Below are 16,106 nucleotides of genomic sequence, written 5' to 3' on the forward strand. Positions count from 1 at the left end.
TTTTTTCTCTAAAACACACTGCCCTCGAAGTGTCTGAAAACCCCAGAAGTACCTTCTGAGGAGTGGGGAGGCAGACTGTAGTCCCGTGGTGCGACATTTCCCAAAGGAAAAACCACACACATGCAAAGTGTTTTGAAGACATGACCTCCAAAAGAGGTCACACACCATCATACAGACAAATGGGATTGAAACAGGAATAGTGACATTCAAAAAACAAAGTATATGTTCTTGCATTAAATTAGTGCATCATGGTTGAACTACACAATCTGGCATTCGGTATAAATTAATTCAAAAATATTTTACAATGATCTTGCACAATTATATTTTAGTTTCTTGGTGTTAAAAGCATTGATTTGTTATATATAGTTTACATATATCACAACTTAACTAAATTCTGTTTTAAAATGTCTTCATTAAAAATAAGTTTTTACTACTGAAAAACAACAAACATAGAAAGATGGAAAAGATGACCATTTCTACACGTTTTATTAACCAGCCTGGGTCCTAAGAGAGACCCTAGTTCCCACTTGCCATTTCTCTCTCGTCTGAAACTTCGCTTATCTAGTGAGTTCATTTCCTGAACATAGAAGATGGAATCTCAAAAAATCTTAAGACTATTAATTAAACACTGAAAGAAGAACTTCTCACTAAGAACAATGACGAAAACCCCGATGAAAAACCTTTGGACTTCTGTTATTTCCCCCCCAAGCCCCCGCATACGTAACCTGTTGGCAGCGGGCTTGGCCCAGCCGGAAGCGGCAGTGAAAGCCGCGGACTCACATCCGGGAAGCCCCGGAAGGAGGAGCTCCGGCAGTCAGCACGCGGAAGGCCCGGGGGCTTGGCCACCGCTCCGCTCAGGGTCCCCGGGAAGCTGCGGTTCCCCCGTTGCCTTTCTCGGTGTTTCCTAGCGCAGGGGCTTTTCGGCTCTAATGGCTTGTACGGACCACGGTTATGAAAATGCCACGTGGTGACCTCTCTGTGGCGCTGCCTGAGGGGTGGTCGGATTTTAACAGTCCTCATCTCTCAAGCGAGCATCTTCTGGGGGGCATCTAATTAAAGATTAGGCTATTCAATTTGAATCCCTATTATGATTTGGCAGCAGAAGGTAAGGCATCCTTTAAATGCACTTCCCCATCTAAAATGATTTTTCATTCACTCTGATTACACACTGTGCTTTTTCCTTTTTGGCAAATAATAGGTTTTAAAAAGACTGATGACTGGACTGAACTGAAAAAGGAAGGAGTTACAAATGATGGAAATTTAAAATCAATAATAATAAAAGTAACCGCGCCAGTGGTGGTCCTGGCGGTAAAGAGTGAACCGGGAGCTGACCCTGCAGCGGGGTGCAGCTCCAGCGCTCCGCGGATGGGAGTCTTACCGGGGTTGCAGTCTGTCAGGAGGGAGCAGATGGACAGGAGGACTTTAGAGATGGTGAGGGCCGGACTCCAGTTGTCCTTCAGGATGTCCAGGCAGATCACGCCTTGGCTGTTAATGTTACAGTGATAGATTCTGGTGCGGAAGGTCACCTAGAGGAAAATGCAGAGCTGATGTAAATAGCCACGCCGTTTATTTTGATCTTTATAGAGTTTTGTTGGGAGTATGGTTGATTCATAATGTTGTGTTAGTTTCAGATGCATAGCGGAGTGATTCAGTAACACATGTACAGTACATTCATTCTCTTTCAGATTCTTTACTCACATAGGTTATCACAGAACATTGAGTTCCCTGTTCTATACAGGAGATCCTTGCTGGTGATCTACTTTATATATAGTAGTGTGTGTATGTTAATTTCAGTCTCCTAATTTATCCTTCCCCCTCACCCCCAATCGCCTTTGGTAGCCATAAGTTTGTTTTCTATGTCTGTGAGTCTATTTCTGTTTTGTAAATAAGTTCATTTGTTACAGTTTTTTTCTAGATTCTACATATAAGTAATATCATATGATATATCTTTGTCTGACTTACTTAATATGCTAATCTCTATGTCCATCTAAATAGCTGCACATGGCATTATTTCATTCTTTTATATGGCTGAAAAATATTTCATTGTATATATGTATATGTATATCTTCTTTATCCACATCTTCTTTATCTATTCCTCTGGGCATTTTGGCAAAGGAAATGGCAAGCTGTTCCATTATTCTTACCTGGAAAATTCCATGGACAGAGGACCCTGGTGGGTTGCGGTCCCTGGGGTTGCAAACAGTGGACAGAACTGAGCACGCACACACATATACACACACACCGGACATGGAGGTTGCCTCTGTGTCCGGGCTCTTGTAAACAGTGATGCTGTGACCACTGGGGTGCATCAATGCTTTCGTATTACGGTTTTCTCCAGACATATGCTCAGGAGTGGGATCCCTTTTTATGAACCTCCATCGTATTCTCTGTAGTGGCTGTATCAAACTGCATTTCCACCAGCAGTGTAGGAGGGCTCCTTTTCTCCACATCCTCTCCAGCATCTATTGCTTGGAGACTACTTGATGATGGCCATCCTGACTCATAGACACACCTTTTATTAGACAAAATAATCCAAGGGCCAGTGGCTGGATCATGGAGAAAGTAAGGGAATTCCAGAAAAACCTCTATTTCTGCTTCATTGACTACTCTAAAGATTCTGACTGTGTGGGTCACAACAAACTGTGGAAAATTTTTAAAGAGATGGGAATACCAGACCATCTTACCTGTCTTCTGAGAAACATGTATGCGGGTCAAGAAGCAATAATTAGAATCAGATATAGGACAACTGACTGGTTCAAAATTGGGCAAGAAGTATGACAAGGCTGTATATTCTCGCCTTGCTTCTTTAACTTATATGCATTGTATGTCATGCAAAATGCCGGGCTGGATGATTCACAAGCTGGAATCAAGATTGCTGGGAGAAATGTCAATAGCCTCAGATATGCAGATGATACCACTTTAACGGGAGAGGAACTAAATAGCCTCTTGATGAGAATGAAAGAGAAGGTGAAAAATATGTCTTAAAACTCAACATTCAAAAAACTAACTCTTGGCATCCGGTCCCATCACTTCATGGCAAGTAGATCGGGAAACAATGGAAACAGTGAGAGACTTTATTTTCTTGGGCTCCAAAATCACTGCAGATGGTGACTGCAGCCATGAAATTAAAAGACACTTGCTCTTGGGAAGGAAAGTTATGACCAACCTAGACAGTGTATTAAAAGTAATGTATGGATATGAGAGGAGGACCATAAAGAACGCTGAATGCCAAAGAAGTGATGTTTTTGAACTGTAGTGTTGGAGAAGACTCTTGAGAGTCCCATGGACAGCAAGGAGATCAAACCAGTTAGTCCTAAAGGAAATCAGTCCTGAACATTCAATGGAAGGACTGATGCTGAAGCTGAAGCTCCAGTACTTTGGTCACCTGATGCTTAGGGCCGATTCACTGGAAAAGACCCTGATGCTGGGAAAGATTAAAAGGTAAAAGGAGAAGTGGGTGACAGAGGATGAGATGGTTAGTTAGCATCACTGACTCAGTGCACATGAATCTGAGCAACTCTGAAATGGTGGAGGACAAAGGAGCCTGGCGTGCTGCAGTCCATGGGGTCACAAAGAGTTGGACATGACTTAGCAACTGAACAACAACAAATACTTAATCGTTCCTTTGGCACACAAGAATACTCAATAAACAGAATCTTTATTTCAGAACTTGTCATTCTGGGCACAGAGGACTAAACTCCAGTGGCAAGGTCATGACATTCTGCTTCTGATGAATTCTAATCATTTAACAAAAGTCTCATCATTTAACCAGTGTTCTGGGGATTGAGTTTACTCTTGGTGCAACTGCAGGAATGCTTGTAAGGGGAAAACTAACTCAAGGCTCTAAGAAAAAGTTCAAAGAAGGAAATGTTCAAAAATAAAAACCTGAAGGAAACTTTTCTTAGGTTCCAGTTATTTGAAGGATTTTGTACACTTAGAAAACTTAAAAAAAACCATGGCAATACTACAAAAAGGAAACGAATATTATTCTTACAATTTAAAAACATGAACTAGAGCACATGTGTAAATAATGCGATTAGTTTATGGAGAAGCTATACTAGTTACAATATACATACGTTTCCCTCCTTAAATTCTGTATTTTGAATGTACTATTAGTGCACCCTACCTATAATAGCTAGATTACCACTGTACTTTGCTTAGGCATAATTTTGAAACATGCTTGGAAAAACTTCAGTTGGAAAACTGATCAGTTTTATAACTGATAAAGTTCTGTTTTACAAAAGTCTTATGTAAGCAACAATGAGATTTTAATGCTATTTATTAACACTGTGTTAATACATGTTCTCAAATTTATAAGCTGAAATATTTAAAACAATCTTGATGTTCTTAAGACCAGTCCTTCTGGTACCCTAAGTTCAAAATGACTCTGAACCAAGAAAGACACACTGCAGGTCTTTGTAGGTGCATCACCCTAGCAGGGCTTCCAGGGTCCGAAACATCAGACTTGCTGAATTCTTACAATGTCAAGGTCAGAAAGGACACATCCAGGCTTCTACAGCTGTTCAACAACATGATGCCTTTCTCAGGCTAGATGAGCACTCCTAGTGGGAACTGCCTGCTCTGTTAGCAACACACCAGACCAGATAACCTGGCCATCCGCCCACCCCTACACATCCCAAACACCCAGAAATACTGAAGAAAAAAAATACATTCTTCAATGTAGTTTTATAACTATGTTTATAACTAACGTTCTTTAAAATGCAAGTATGAAGGTGCAAGGGGCATCCCCAGATGCTGAGACTGAAACCCAAAAATGCAGCAGGCACACGAGCCTGCGGTGTAGCTGTCTGCGGTGGGGCTTGCGTTTGATGCCCTCCTGGAGGAAGGAGACGGAACCTTAGGTCTGTACGTGATGAGGCTTTGGAATTGAGCTGCTTAGTTGCTCAGTCCTGTCCAACTCTTTCCAACCCCATGGACTGTAGCCCTCCAGGCTCCTCTGTCTATGGGATTCTCCAGGCAAGAAAAATGAAGTGGGTCGCCATTCCCTTCTCCAGGGGATCTTCCTGACCCAGGAGTCAAACCTTGGCCCCCTGCAATGCAGGCAGATTCTTTACCGTCTGAGCCACGAGCCCTATATAAATTATGACACATGAGCAGCCAGTCTTTTAGCAAATGTCTGAACCTGAAAATATAATGCCTTACGGGAGAGAGAGAGCTAAGACACGTGCTGGGGAAACCCTGTGGGTGGAATTATTGGCCCTGGAACTGGGAGAAAAGTGTCTCCCCTGAGAATTCTCAATTCTGAGCACACAGGCTATGCAAACACTAACTAAAAAGGAGCTTAAATGACTCTATCACTATCAGATCAAATATATGATTAAGGCAAAGCATACAAATATATATTTAGGGCAAAAATGAATAAAGGGAACAACTGCATTATGATGAAATGAATAATTCATCAGGAAGACGGAACAATTCTGAATGTGCTCTACCTAACAACACAGCGAAAAATATAAAAAGCAAAAGTTGGAAGAATTATACGGAGAAAATGATACATCTACAGTCATAGAGGGACATTTTCACTGAAGTAGATTTGGTTAAGAAGACCAAAACGTAGCAAGGATCCTGAAAATATGAAAAACCAAATTAAAAAAGTCAAGGGACTGAATGAAGATGAAATTCCATCCTCAACAATAGTCACAGGAAAAAGTGTCCAACGTCGTTGGCAACTAAGGAAATGCGACTGGAAGGCTCAGGGCGGTGGCAGCGCACCCTGTGGGAATGTGAAGCACGCTGGTCGCTAAATGTCAGCGAGGTTCGTGCAGACAAACTGCATCACTGCGGGCACGAATGTCAAATGGCACAGCTGCTCTGGAAAGAAGGCGGGCAGCTTCTTATAAAGCTAAATACGAGCTCACTAGACATCCCAACAACTGCACTCTTGGACGTTTATCCCGAAGAAATAAAAACTATGCTCATACAAATTTACAGAAATGTACATAGAAGCTTTATTCTTAATAACTAAAAACGATAAAGAATCCATTTGTCCTTCAATGGGTGAACGGTTAAACAAACCAGTACATCCATATTGTGGAATACTGTTGTTTCTTAGTCACTAAATCATGTCTGACTCTCGTGAGCCCAGGGACTGTAGCCCCCAGGCTCCTCTGTCCATGGCATTCTCCAGGCAAGAACACTGGAGTGGGTTGCCATGTCCTCCTCCAGGGGGTCTTCCTGACCCAGGGATCGAACCCAACTCTCTAGTGTCTCCTGCATTGGCAGGTGGGTTCTTCACCACTGAGCCATGTGGGAAGTCCTCATGGAATACTACTCAACAATAAAAACAACCACACACAACAACTTAGATGGATTGCAAGAGAATTATGCTGAGTGAAAAAAAATCGAGTTTCAGAAAGGGACATCCTGTATGATTTCATTTATAAGCACATAAGAAATATTTATTAAAAACTGATCACATGCTAAGCCACAAAGAAAGCTTAACAAACTTCAAAAGATTACTAAGACCATAAAGATCTCCCATCATAGGACTGCGAACTAAAACACCTATTTTCAAATAATTCTTGGATCAAAGAAAAAAAATCAGTTATGATTATAAGTGAGTGACAATAAAAATGCTGGGTTGTCAATTCCAGAATTTGTGATTTGGCTAAGACAGTTGTAAAAGAGAAATCTACAGTTTTAAGTGCATATATTAAAAAGGAAGAAAGACATTAATGAGCTAAGTATACAACTAAGGAAGAAAAATGAATAGAGTAAATCCCATGAAAGTAGAAGAAATGGGCAGAAGTTAATAAAACAGAGAATACCTGTGGTGTCAAAATTCTGCAGAGAAGTGACAGTACCTGGCCCTTTAAGTGCTAGATGAAAAGACAGTATTTGTATGATCCAGTGTAAATGATGAGTGGCTTTTGTATATAACACAGTATTTTAAAAACCTATCTGAGCAGAGTTTCCTGTGCTGTACGGTAGATCCTTGTTGGTGACTTATTTTCTGTATCATTGTGGGTAAATGTTAATCCCAAACTCCTAATGTATAGTACAGGGAACTCTACTCAATATTCTGTGATAACCTAGGGGAACCCACATAGGTTATTACAGGATGAATATATGTGTGTGTGTAATGGAATCACTTTGCTGTATGCCTGAAACTAACACAACACTGTAAATTAATTAAAAAAAAAGAAAAACCTATCAGATATTGATTGACTTCTGGGCCAGTTAATCATCAAGAGAACTAAAGGAGGGAAGTATTATTACTGTGCTCACTGTAAAAATAAACTATGAGAGATGATAGATGCTAACTAAACTTACTGTGATACTTCTTAAAAACATAATCATATATCAAATCATTGCACCATACACCTGAAACTAATGCAATGTTATATGTCAGTGCTATCTGAATAAAATTTAAAAAACCTTTTTTAAATAAAGAAACTGAGGAATCCTTATACTGTTTGCCATTGTTGCTGCACCAATTTACATTCTTATATGACTCAGCAACTCTACTCCTAGGTATTATCTGAAAAAGATGAAAACACTAAATTGAAAAGATGCATGTACCCATATGCTCATGAAGGTGTTACAATAGTCGAGATATGGAAGCAATGTAAGTGTCCATCAATAAATGAATGGATAAAGATGCAGTATATACACACACAGTGGAATATTGCTGTTGTTCAGTCGCTCAGCCGTGTCCAACTCTTTGCAACCCCATGGACTGCAGCACCCCAGGCTTCCCTGTCCTTCACCATCTCCCAGAGTTTGCTCAAATATTACTCAGCCATAAAAAAGAATGAAGTCTTGCCACTTCCAACAACACAAATGGACCTAGAGGGTTAATGCTAAGTGAAATCAGTCAGACAGAGAAAGGTAAATCCTGTACGATTTTCCTTACATGTAGAATCTAAAAAACAAAACAAATGAAAAAGCCAAGTAGAAACAGCCACAGATAGAAAGAAAAAACAGGTGGTTGCCATAGGGAGGTTGGCGGGGAGGGGAGAGAAATAGGTGCTGGAGACTAAGAGGTCAAACTTGCAGTCACAGAATAAATGAGTCACAGGCGTGAAACGCAGAGAGTGGGGAATACCGTCAATAACTCAGTAATATCCTCGTAGGGTGCCACACTGTCACTAGATTAACCGTGGTGATCGTGCTGAACTGTATAGAAATATCAGATCACCATGTCGTGTGTTAGGAACTAACAGTGTTGTAGGCCAATTATACTTCAGAACCAAACTCAGAAAAAGATCAGATTTGTGGGCAGAGAGGGAACAGGATGAGGCAGTTAAAAGACACACAGTTATAAGATAAACTAGCAGGGGAGGACAGGGAAGCCTGGCGTGCTGCAGTCCTGGGGTCGCAAAGAATAGGACACGACTTAGCAATGAACAACAGCAACAAGGATGTAATATTCAACATGATAAACATAAAGAACCCGGCTGTATGTTATATATGCAAGTTGTTAAGAGAGTAAATCCTAAGGGTTTATGGAAATAAAGATTTTTAATTTTTTAACAAAAATGTTTCCTATTTAATTTTGGGTCTATATGAGATGATAAATATTCACAAACATACTGTGGTTTTAAAAAAAAAAAAGAGGCAGGCACAGAGAGGTTAAAGAACTGACTCATGGCCAGATAGCTGGTAAGTGGTGGAGCCGGAATTTGAAAACTTTGTTGACTTAAAGTCCACACTCTCCTGATCAGCCTCAACGCCTCTTTTATTATTTTTTAAACTTAATTCTGAGGCAATGACAGATTCACAGGTGGTTGTAAGAAACAATACAGACAGATCACATACCTCCACCCCACGTCCCCCCAGCGGTAACATCTCTCCTAACGACAGTGTCAAATCACAGGAAGCTGACCCCGACCCCGTCACTGGCCTCTCCCAGGCACCCCAGCGTTACATGCACGCATGGAAATGTGTTTCTGTGGACTTTACCACCTATAGATCTGTGTGGCCACCACCACCGCCAAGACACAGAACAAACAGTCCATCACAAACGTCCTTTGTGAGACCCTTCAACGTCCACAGCCACCCCCCTTCCCTCGCTTCTGAATTCTCAACAACACAACTCTGCCCCTCATCTCTACAAATCCGTCACTTCAAGAACGCACTATGAATGGAATCACACAGGGTGTCATGTTCTGAAGCTGGGTTTTTTCAGCATGATGCTCTTGTGACCCATCTAAGTTACTGCATGTATCAGGAGTCGGCTGTTTTTACCGTTGAGTAGTATTCTACTCAACACTGTGAAACAGTCTTTAAAGAATACACGGTTTTGGGGGTGAGGACTCGGGCTGGAACGCTGATGTTGGACAGGTCAATGTCGCACCTCTGGGATTCAGTTTCCTCATGTGAAAAATGGGGAAATAACCAGCTGTGCCCTTGGTCATCCTCTGTGATGACTGCCGTCTAAGGCGAGTCCTCGCCCCAGGCCTGGCCCCTGCAGCAAGAGGCGCTGTCTGAGCTCTGCACCCCTCCGGGATCTAAGGAGCATCGCAGCATCATGTGTTCATGCAATCATCTCCCACCTCCTGAACTTTAAACATGTGGTCTCTGTCCCACCACGGGCTCCAGAGCAGACACAACAGTCCACAGACAGACAGACAGTTGTTCTGAACAGGGTGAGAGGTTGTGTAGAAAAGAGTAGAGACAGAGAAGAAAACATCTCAAGAAGGTATTGGGTTGACCAGAAAGTCAATTCAGGCTGTGTGGGTGTGTGCGCGCGCAGTTGCTTCAGTGTGTCTGCCCTTTTTGACCCCGGCCAGGCCCCTCTGTCCATGGATGCTCCAGGCAAGAATACTGGAGTGGGTGGCCATGCCCTCCAGGGGATCTTCCTGACCCAGGGGTCGAACCCACGTCTCGGGCACTGCAGGCGGATTCTTTAACTGAGCCAACTGGGAAGCAGCATGTAAGAAAAGCCTAAACAAACTTTTTGTCCAACCCAATATTTCTGACCAGCAGATTCTACACATAATTTAGAAAACTACTGTAAAGCAAATAAATACCTCTGAGCTGGAAAGCTGATAATGACAGTAAAAATGATCAATTAGCCTCCAACTAATAAAAATAAATGAAAAAAAAATGATCAATTCAAATGAGATTTCAGTAATAATATCTATTTTTAGCTTCCATTTTTCAAACATTTTTTTGATCAGGAGATGAATGGCACTGTGATTTTACTGAGGAAGTCTGAGATCAGTGAGAAGTACATTCCTCCTAAAAAGACTTTTCCATGGAGACCGGGAGAGGAAATATTTGGAGCCTCTGTGCCATAAATCAGTGAACCATATGAGGAAGGTCCAAAAATAGCAGGGTTACCATCATTCAAGTGGGTGTTGGCCAGAGGCTCACCATGAAAGTGTTTATTTGAACAGCTTGTTACAGTACATTAAAAAATGTCAGTCCCACCGCCCTCCTTGACATCTCAAGTGCTCTTCTCTGAAACCCGACTCAAGAGCACGGTCCCAACAACGAATATACCCTAAGACTACAGTATTGGCGATAACATCAAACCTGCAAAAACGCATTGTAAGTCGGGGGAACCGCACGTCTTAGGACTGAAGTCATTAGCATCAGCGAAACAAAGCAAAAATCCTCCCACAGTTTAAAAAAGAACCTGGAAACAGAATCCTCCTTGAATAAGTGGCAGTAAGAGAATGAAAATGAATCATTAACTAGAAACCACGGTGCGTGAAGGCGACTCCCATGTGGCGAACGAGACCACACAGCATGTTCCATTTGGTTGTGGACCAGAGCAACTTTCTGAGAGCTTCAAGGACAACTTAAATGACTAAAACAAAACAAAACAAAACAACTTCATAGCATAGCCACTGAAGTTTAAGAAAGTCTTTCTCAGTTCCTTTTAAGTATAGAGGTGGCAACATACATGACTAGACCCTTTCCGCTGTCCTGCTCGGCAAGTTGGGGCTCCCTGATCAGTTCCCAGGGCCCATTCCAACCACAGAGCAATCGATCGATCACTCCCACCTCCGGCAAGAGAGGATGCCCGTGAAGGCTGGACCAGGGACCAGTCACTAGGCTCCTTCTGATAAACATCCCGTGCGCACAGGACACTTCAGGAACACACGCATGAGGCTCCGTTTGGTTTTTCGCGTGTGCGTGTTCCTTCCTGTTCGTGGCTTTCTCTCTCGCTGCTTTCTTTTCCACCTTGTATTCCCTGAACAGTGATCTCTTTTGACCCACTCTGCAGTCTCAAGCTTCAGTAATGGTCTCCAGCGGATCCTCCCTTATGGCAGGACCGTATCACAGTGCACACGGGAGTCACTGTGTGTGACTTCATTCTCAGGGTACAGGATTTTTCTGTAGAAATCTCCTGTGCCTGGGCTGATGGAGCGTTTTGCATTTGCTTCTTCATGGGCTTCAGGAAGACAACTCTAGTTTGAGAGCAGACTGTGTTGGGTTGCCCAGAAAGTTCACTCGGGATTTCCCGAACCTGAACAAACTTTTTAGTCAACCCAATATTGCTGTTCTTGTTTTTCAGGCACTAAGTCGTGTCCGAGTCTTGTGACCTCATGGACTGTAACACTCCAGGCTCTTTTGTCCTCCAGTATCTCCCAGAGTTTGCTCAGATTCACATCCACTGAGTCGGTGATGCCATCCAACCATCTCATCCTCTGTTGTCCCCTTCTCCTCTTGCCTTCAATCTTTCCCAGCATCAGGTTCTTTTCCAATGAGTCAGCTCTTCACATCGAGTGGTCAAAGTACTGGAGCTTAAGCTTCAGCCAGAGTCCTTCCAATGAATAATCAGGGTTGATTTCCATTAGAATCAACTGGTTTGATCTCCTTGTAGTCCCAAGGACTCTCAAAAGTCTCCTCCAGCACCCACAATTCAAAAGCATCAATCCTTCCGTGCTTAGCCTTCTTTATGGTCCAACACTCACATCCGTTTATGACTAGTGGAATAAACATAGCTTTGACTATAAGAACCTTTGTTGGCAAAGTGATGTCTTTGCTTTTTAATATGCTGTCTAGGTTGGTCATAGCTTTTCTTCCAAGGAGCAAGCGTCTTTTAATTTCATGGCTGCAATCACCGTCCACAATGATTTTGGAGCCCAAGAAAACAAAATCTGTCACTGTTTCCACTGTTTCCCCATCTATTTGCCATGAAGTGATGGGACCGGATGCCATGATCTTAGTTTTTTGAATGTTGAGTTTTAAGCCAGCTTTTTCACTCTCCTCTTTCACCCTCATTAAGAGGCTCTTAGATTCTCTTCACTTTGTGCCATTAGAGTGGTTTCATCTGCATATCTGACGCTGTTGATATTTCTCTCAGCAAACTTGATTTCTCTCCGCAATCTTGATTTCAGTTTGTGATTCATCCAGCCCACCACTTTGCATGATGTATTCTGCAAAGAAGTTAAACGAGCAGGGTGACAATACATAGCCTTGAAAACTCCTTTCCCCGTTTGGAACCAGTCCATTGTTCCATGTTGGTTCTAACAGATGCTTCTTGACCTGCATACAGGTTTCTCAGGAGGCAGGGAAAGTGGTCTGGTATTCCCATCTCTTTAAGAGTTTTCCACAGTTTGTTGTGATCCACGCAATCAAAGGTGTTAGTGTAGTCAATGAAGCAGAAGTAGATGTTTTTCTGGCATTTCCTTGTTTTCTCTATGACCCAACAAATGTTGGCAGTTTGAGCTCTGGTTCCTCTGTCTTTTCTAAACCCAGCTTGTACATCTGGAAGTTCTCAGTTCACAAAGTTGCTGAAGCCTAGTTTGAAGGATTTTGAGCATAGCCTTACATAGTCATAGTCAAACGAGTGCAATTGCACAGCAGTTTGCACATTCTTTGGCATTGCCCTTCTTTGGGATTGGGATGAAAAAACTGACCTTTTCAAGTCCTGCAGCCACTGCTGAGGTTTCAAAATTTGCTCACATACTGAGTGCAGCACTTTCACAGCATCATCTTTTAGGATTTGAAATAGCTCAGCTGGAATTCCGTCACCTCCACCAGTTTTGTACATAGTAACACCCTTAGGGCCCACTTGACTTCATTCTCCAGGATGTCTGGCCCTAAGTGTGTGACCACACCATCGTGGTTATCCAGGTCATGAAGACCTTTTTTGTACAGTTCTGTGTATTTTTGCCACCTCTTCTCACTCTCCTCTGCTTCAGTTAGGTCCTTACCATTCCTGTCCTTTATCGTGCCCATCCTTCATGAAGTGGTCCCTTGATATCTCCAGTTTGCTTGAAGAGATCTCTAGTCTTTCCCATTCTGTCGTTTCCCTTTATTTCTTTGCATTGTTCACTTAAGAAGGCCTTCTTCTCTCTCCCTGCTATTCTTTGGAACTCTGCGTTCAGTTCGTCTAACTTTCCCATTCTCCCTTGCCTTTCGCTTCTCTTCTTTTCTCAGCTATGTGTACAGGTTCTTCAGACAACCACTTTGCCTTCTTGTATGTCTTTTTCCCTGGGATGGTTTTGGTCTCCGCCTCCTGTACACTGTTACAAACCTCCATCCGTAGTTCCTCAGGTACTGTGTTTACCAGATCTAATCCCGTGAGTCTATTCATCACTTCCACTGTATAATCATAAGGGATTTGAAGTAGGTCACACCTGAATGGCCTAGTGGTTTTCCCTACCTTTTTCAATTTAAGTATAAATTTTGCAATAAAGAGCTGATTACCTGAGCCACAGTCATCAGATTTTGTTTTTGCTGACTGTATAGAGTTTCTCCATCTTTGGCTGCAAAGGATATAATCAATCTGATTTTGGAACTGACTATCTGGTGTGTCCGTGTGTAGAGTCATCTCTTGTGTTGTTGGGTGTTTGCTGTGACTGGTCATTCTCTTGGCAAAACTCTGTGAGCCTTTTCCCTGCTTCACTGTGTACTCCAAGGCCAAACTTGCCTGTTATTCTGGGTATCTCTTGACTTTCTAGTTTTGCATTCATCCAATATTACATATACCAAAATATAAGGCAAGAAAGTTAGCTCTTGGTCAACTTACGTTCAAATAGAGGTTTTAGAGCTCAAATCAGATTTTTAAAAAAGGAAAACACAGAAATTCAACAATACACTAGCAGTAAGACACTCCCAGGAGTACAACTTAACCGTTTGAAGGCTTGAATTTGAATAGCTTTAGATGTCCTTTGGCAGATGAATGGATAAGGAAATTGTGGTACATGTACATAATGGAATATTACTCAGCTATAAAAGGAACACATTTGAGTCAGTTCTAATGAGGTGGATGAAACAAGAGCCTATTATACAGAATGAAGTAAGTCAGAAAGAGAAATACCAAGACAGTATATTAACGTGTATATATGGCATTTAGAAAGATGGTAATGATGACCCTATATACAAGACAGCAAAAGAGACACAGATGTAAAGAATAGACTTTTGGACTCTGTGGGAGAAGGCGAGGGTGGAACGATATGAGAAAATAGCACTGAAACATGTGAAATAGATGACCAGTGCAAGTTCGATGCATGACACAGGGCACTCAAAGCTGGTGCTCTGGGACCACCCAGAGGGATGGGGTGGGAAGAGAGGTGGGAGGGGGGAGGTGGGAGGTGGGAGGGGGGGTTCAAGATGGCGGGACACATGTACACCCATGGCTGATTCATGTCGATGTATGGTAAAAACCACCACAATATTGTAAAGTAATTAGCCTCCAATTAAAATAAATAAATTACTTAAATTAAATAAATTAAATTAATTAAACAAAATAAATTAAAAAGGGCATTGAAAAAAAGAAATACAGTCCTTTCAAACCATTAGGGAAGTTTTAAAAAAGCTGGCCACTTGAGCTTCCTACAAATGGGTTTTCACGGCTTGGACAAATTTTCCAGTCATATAGTAATATATGGATTCAAAAACTACTGAATCCCAAACAGTTGAGAGGGAAGTGAAGATGATCTAGTATCTAAACAGGAACTTGTGCCCCAAATAACACTTACACATTTCCACTGTTTTCATTCACTGAGCACATACACAATACCTGAGTGTCCACTGAAAGCAGAATCCAAAGCTTTCTGAGTTAAATAGTCCCACAAGGGGCATCACCTCCCACCTTCCAAATCAGAGACTAGACCAGCTCTTCCTGGGGACACTGAACTTAAAACCATTATGTGGGGCAATGTTGATCCAACAACACTTATTTACTAATTGGTACTGCACAGAGAAGACATCATTTAACAAATGTCCAATGATCCTACACTTCTAAGACAAGATAATTCATTTCTGCTTTATAACGGCAGAAGTGTCTCATACATAATGACAATTAATTGCAAAGCATAACAGCTGAGATACTTAATGGAGTCCACGTAGAGTGTGTAATAGATGACCAACCATGACAGTCGCTATTCAATTAAAGACAGTGACATAAACATAAATATAAGGAGAATGCCATCCTTTGCATTTGGTTTACATTTTTTACAGGTCTCACATTACTGGAGGCAACTCTGTAAGGTGTAGCCTATTTACAGATTTGCTAAGTATAAAATGAAAGTGATATACAGACTTCTTTTATCCCTTGGAAAAGAAGTAATACATTTTATGTTTGCAGACATAGGAAGTGCCAGTTATTTATCTTAAGAGATTAATAATTCAACATACATGCAACCCAAAACAAAGTATTCATCATTGCTAGCTGGAAGTGACAATTTGATTTTTCATATAGCCTACAACAGTCTAGAAGTAAACTGTATTTGAACACAGTCTAAAATGAAACAATGACTAATTCTGTTAATGATACAGTGAATTAACAGCAATTATAGAGTTGGCTGAATGCCTGAATGTTCAGCTAGTGCTACATGACAGACACTTTGCTCTGAAAGCGGCAGAGTGTTCATAAATACCACAGAAGTTTCCATAGTGTGTGTGTGTTCTGGGGTGGGGGTGGGGTAATGGTTCCCCACGTTTGTACCATAAAATTAAAAAGCATTGCATGTATGTCATAGAAAATGCTATCTACAATTACTTAGAATCATAAATTACAAGATGGCCAACAATGGGTCAGGCTCCACTGTAACCAATGTGCCCTGATTACATAATTTGATCTTCATAATCACCCTGTGAGGATGGTATTACTATTATTCTCAATTTAAAAATAAAGAAGCTGAGTTGCAGGTTCAGAGGAATTCAAGAGCTTCTAGTTG

General features: G+C 41.6%; 1 protein-coding gene across 4 annotated transcripts in view; it reads right to left on the reverse strand.

Moving 5' to 3' along the window:
- Positions 1-16,106, reverse strand: part of LOC122432588 (ubiquitin-conjugating enzyme E2 E2) — a 188,212-nt gene that overhangs the window by 51,918 nt on the left and 120,188 nt on the right. For all 4 annotated transcript variants that reach the window (XM_043454609.1, XM_043454606.1, XM_043454608.1 and 1 more), the window contains exon 3: positions 1,379-1,526. In XM_043454609.1, the coding sequence (XP_043310544.1) occupies positions 1,379-1,526 (148 nt within the window). The remainder of the gene's footprint in view (positions 1-1,378; positions 1,527-16,106) is intronic.

The sequence above is a fragment of the Cervus canadensis genome, chromosome 31 (assembly GCF_019320065.1).
Source record: "Cervus canadensis isolate Bull #8, Minnesota chromosome 31, ASM1932006v1, whole genome shotgun sequence".
In the NCBI taxonomy this organism is placed as follows: domain Eukaryota; kingdom Metazoa; phylum Chordata; class Mammalia; order Artiodactyla; family Cervidae; genus Cervus; species Cervus canadensis.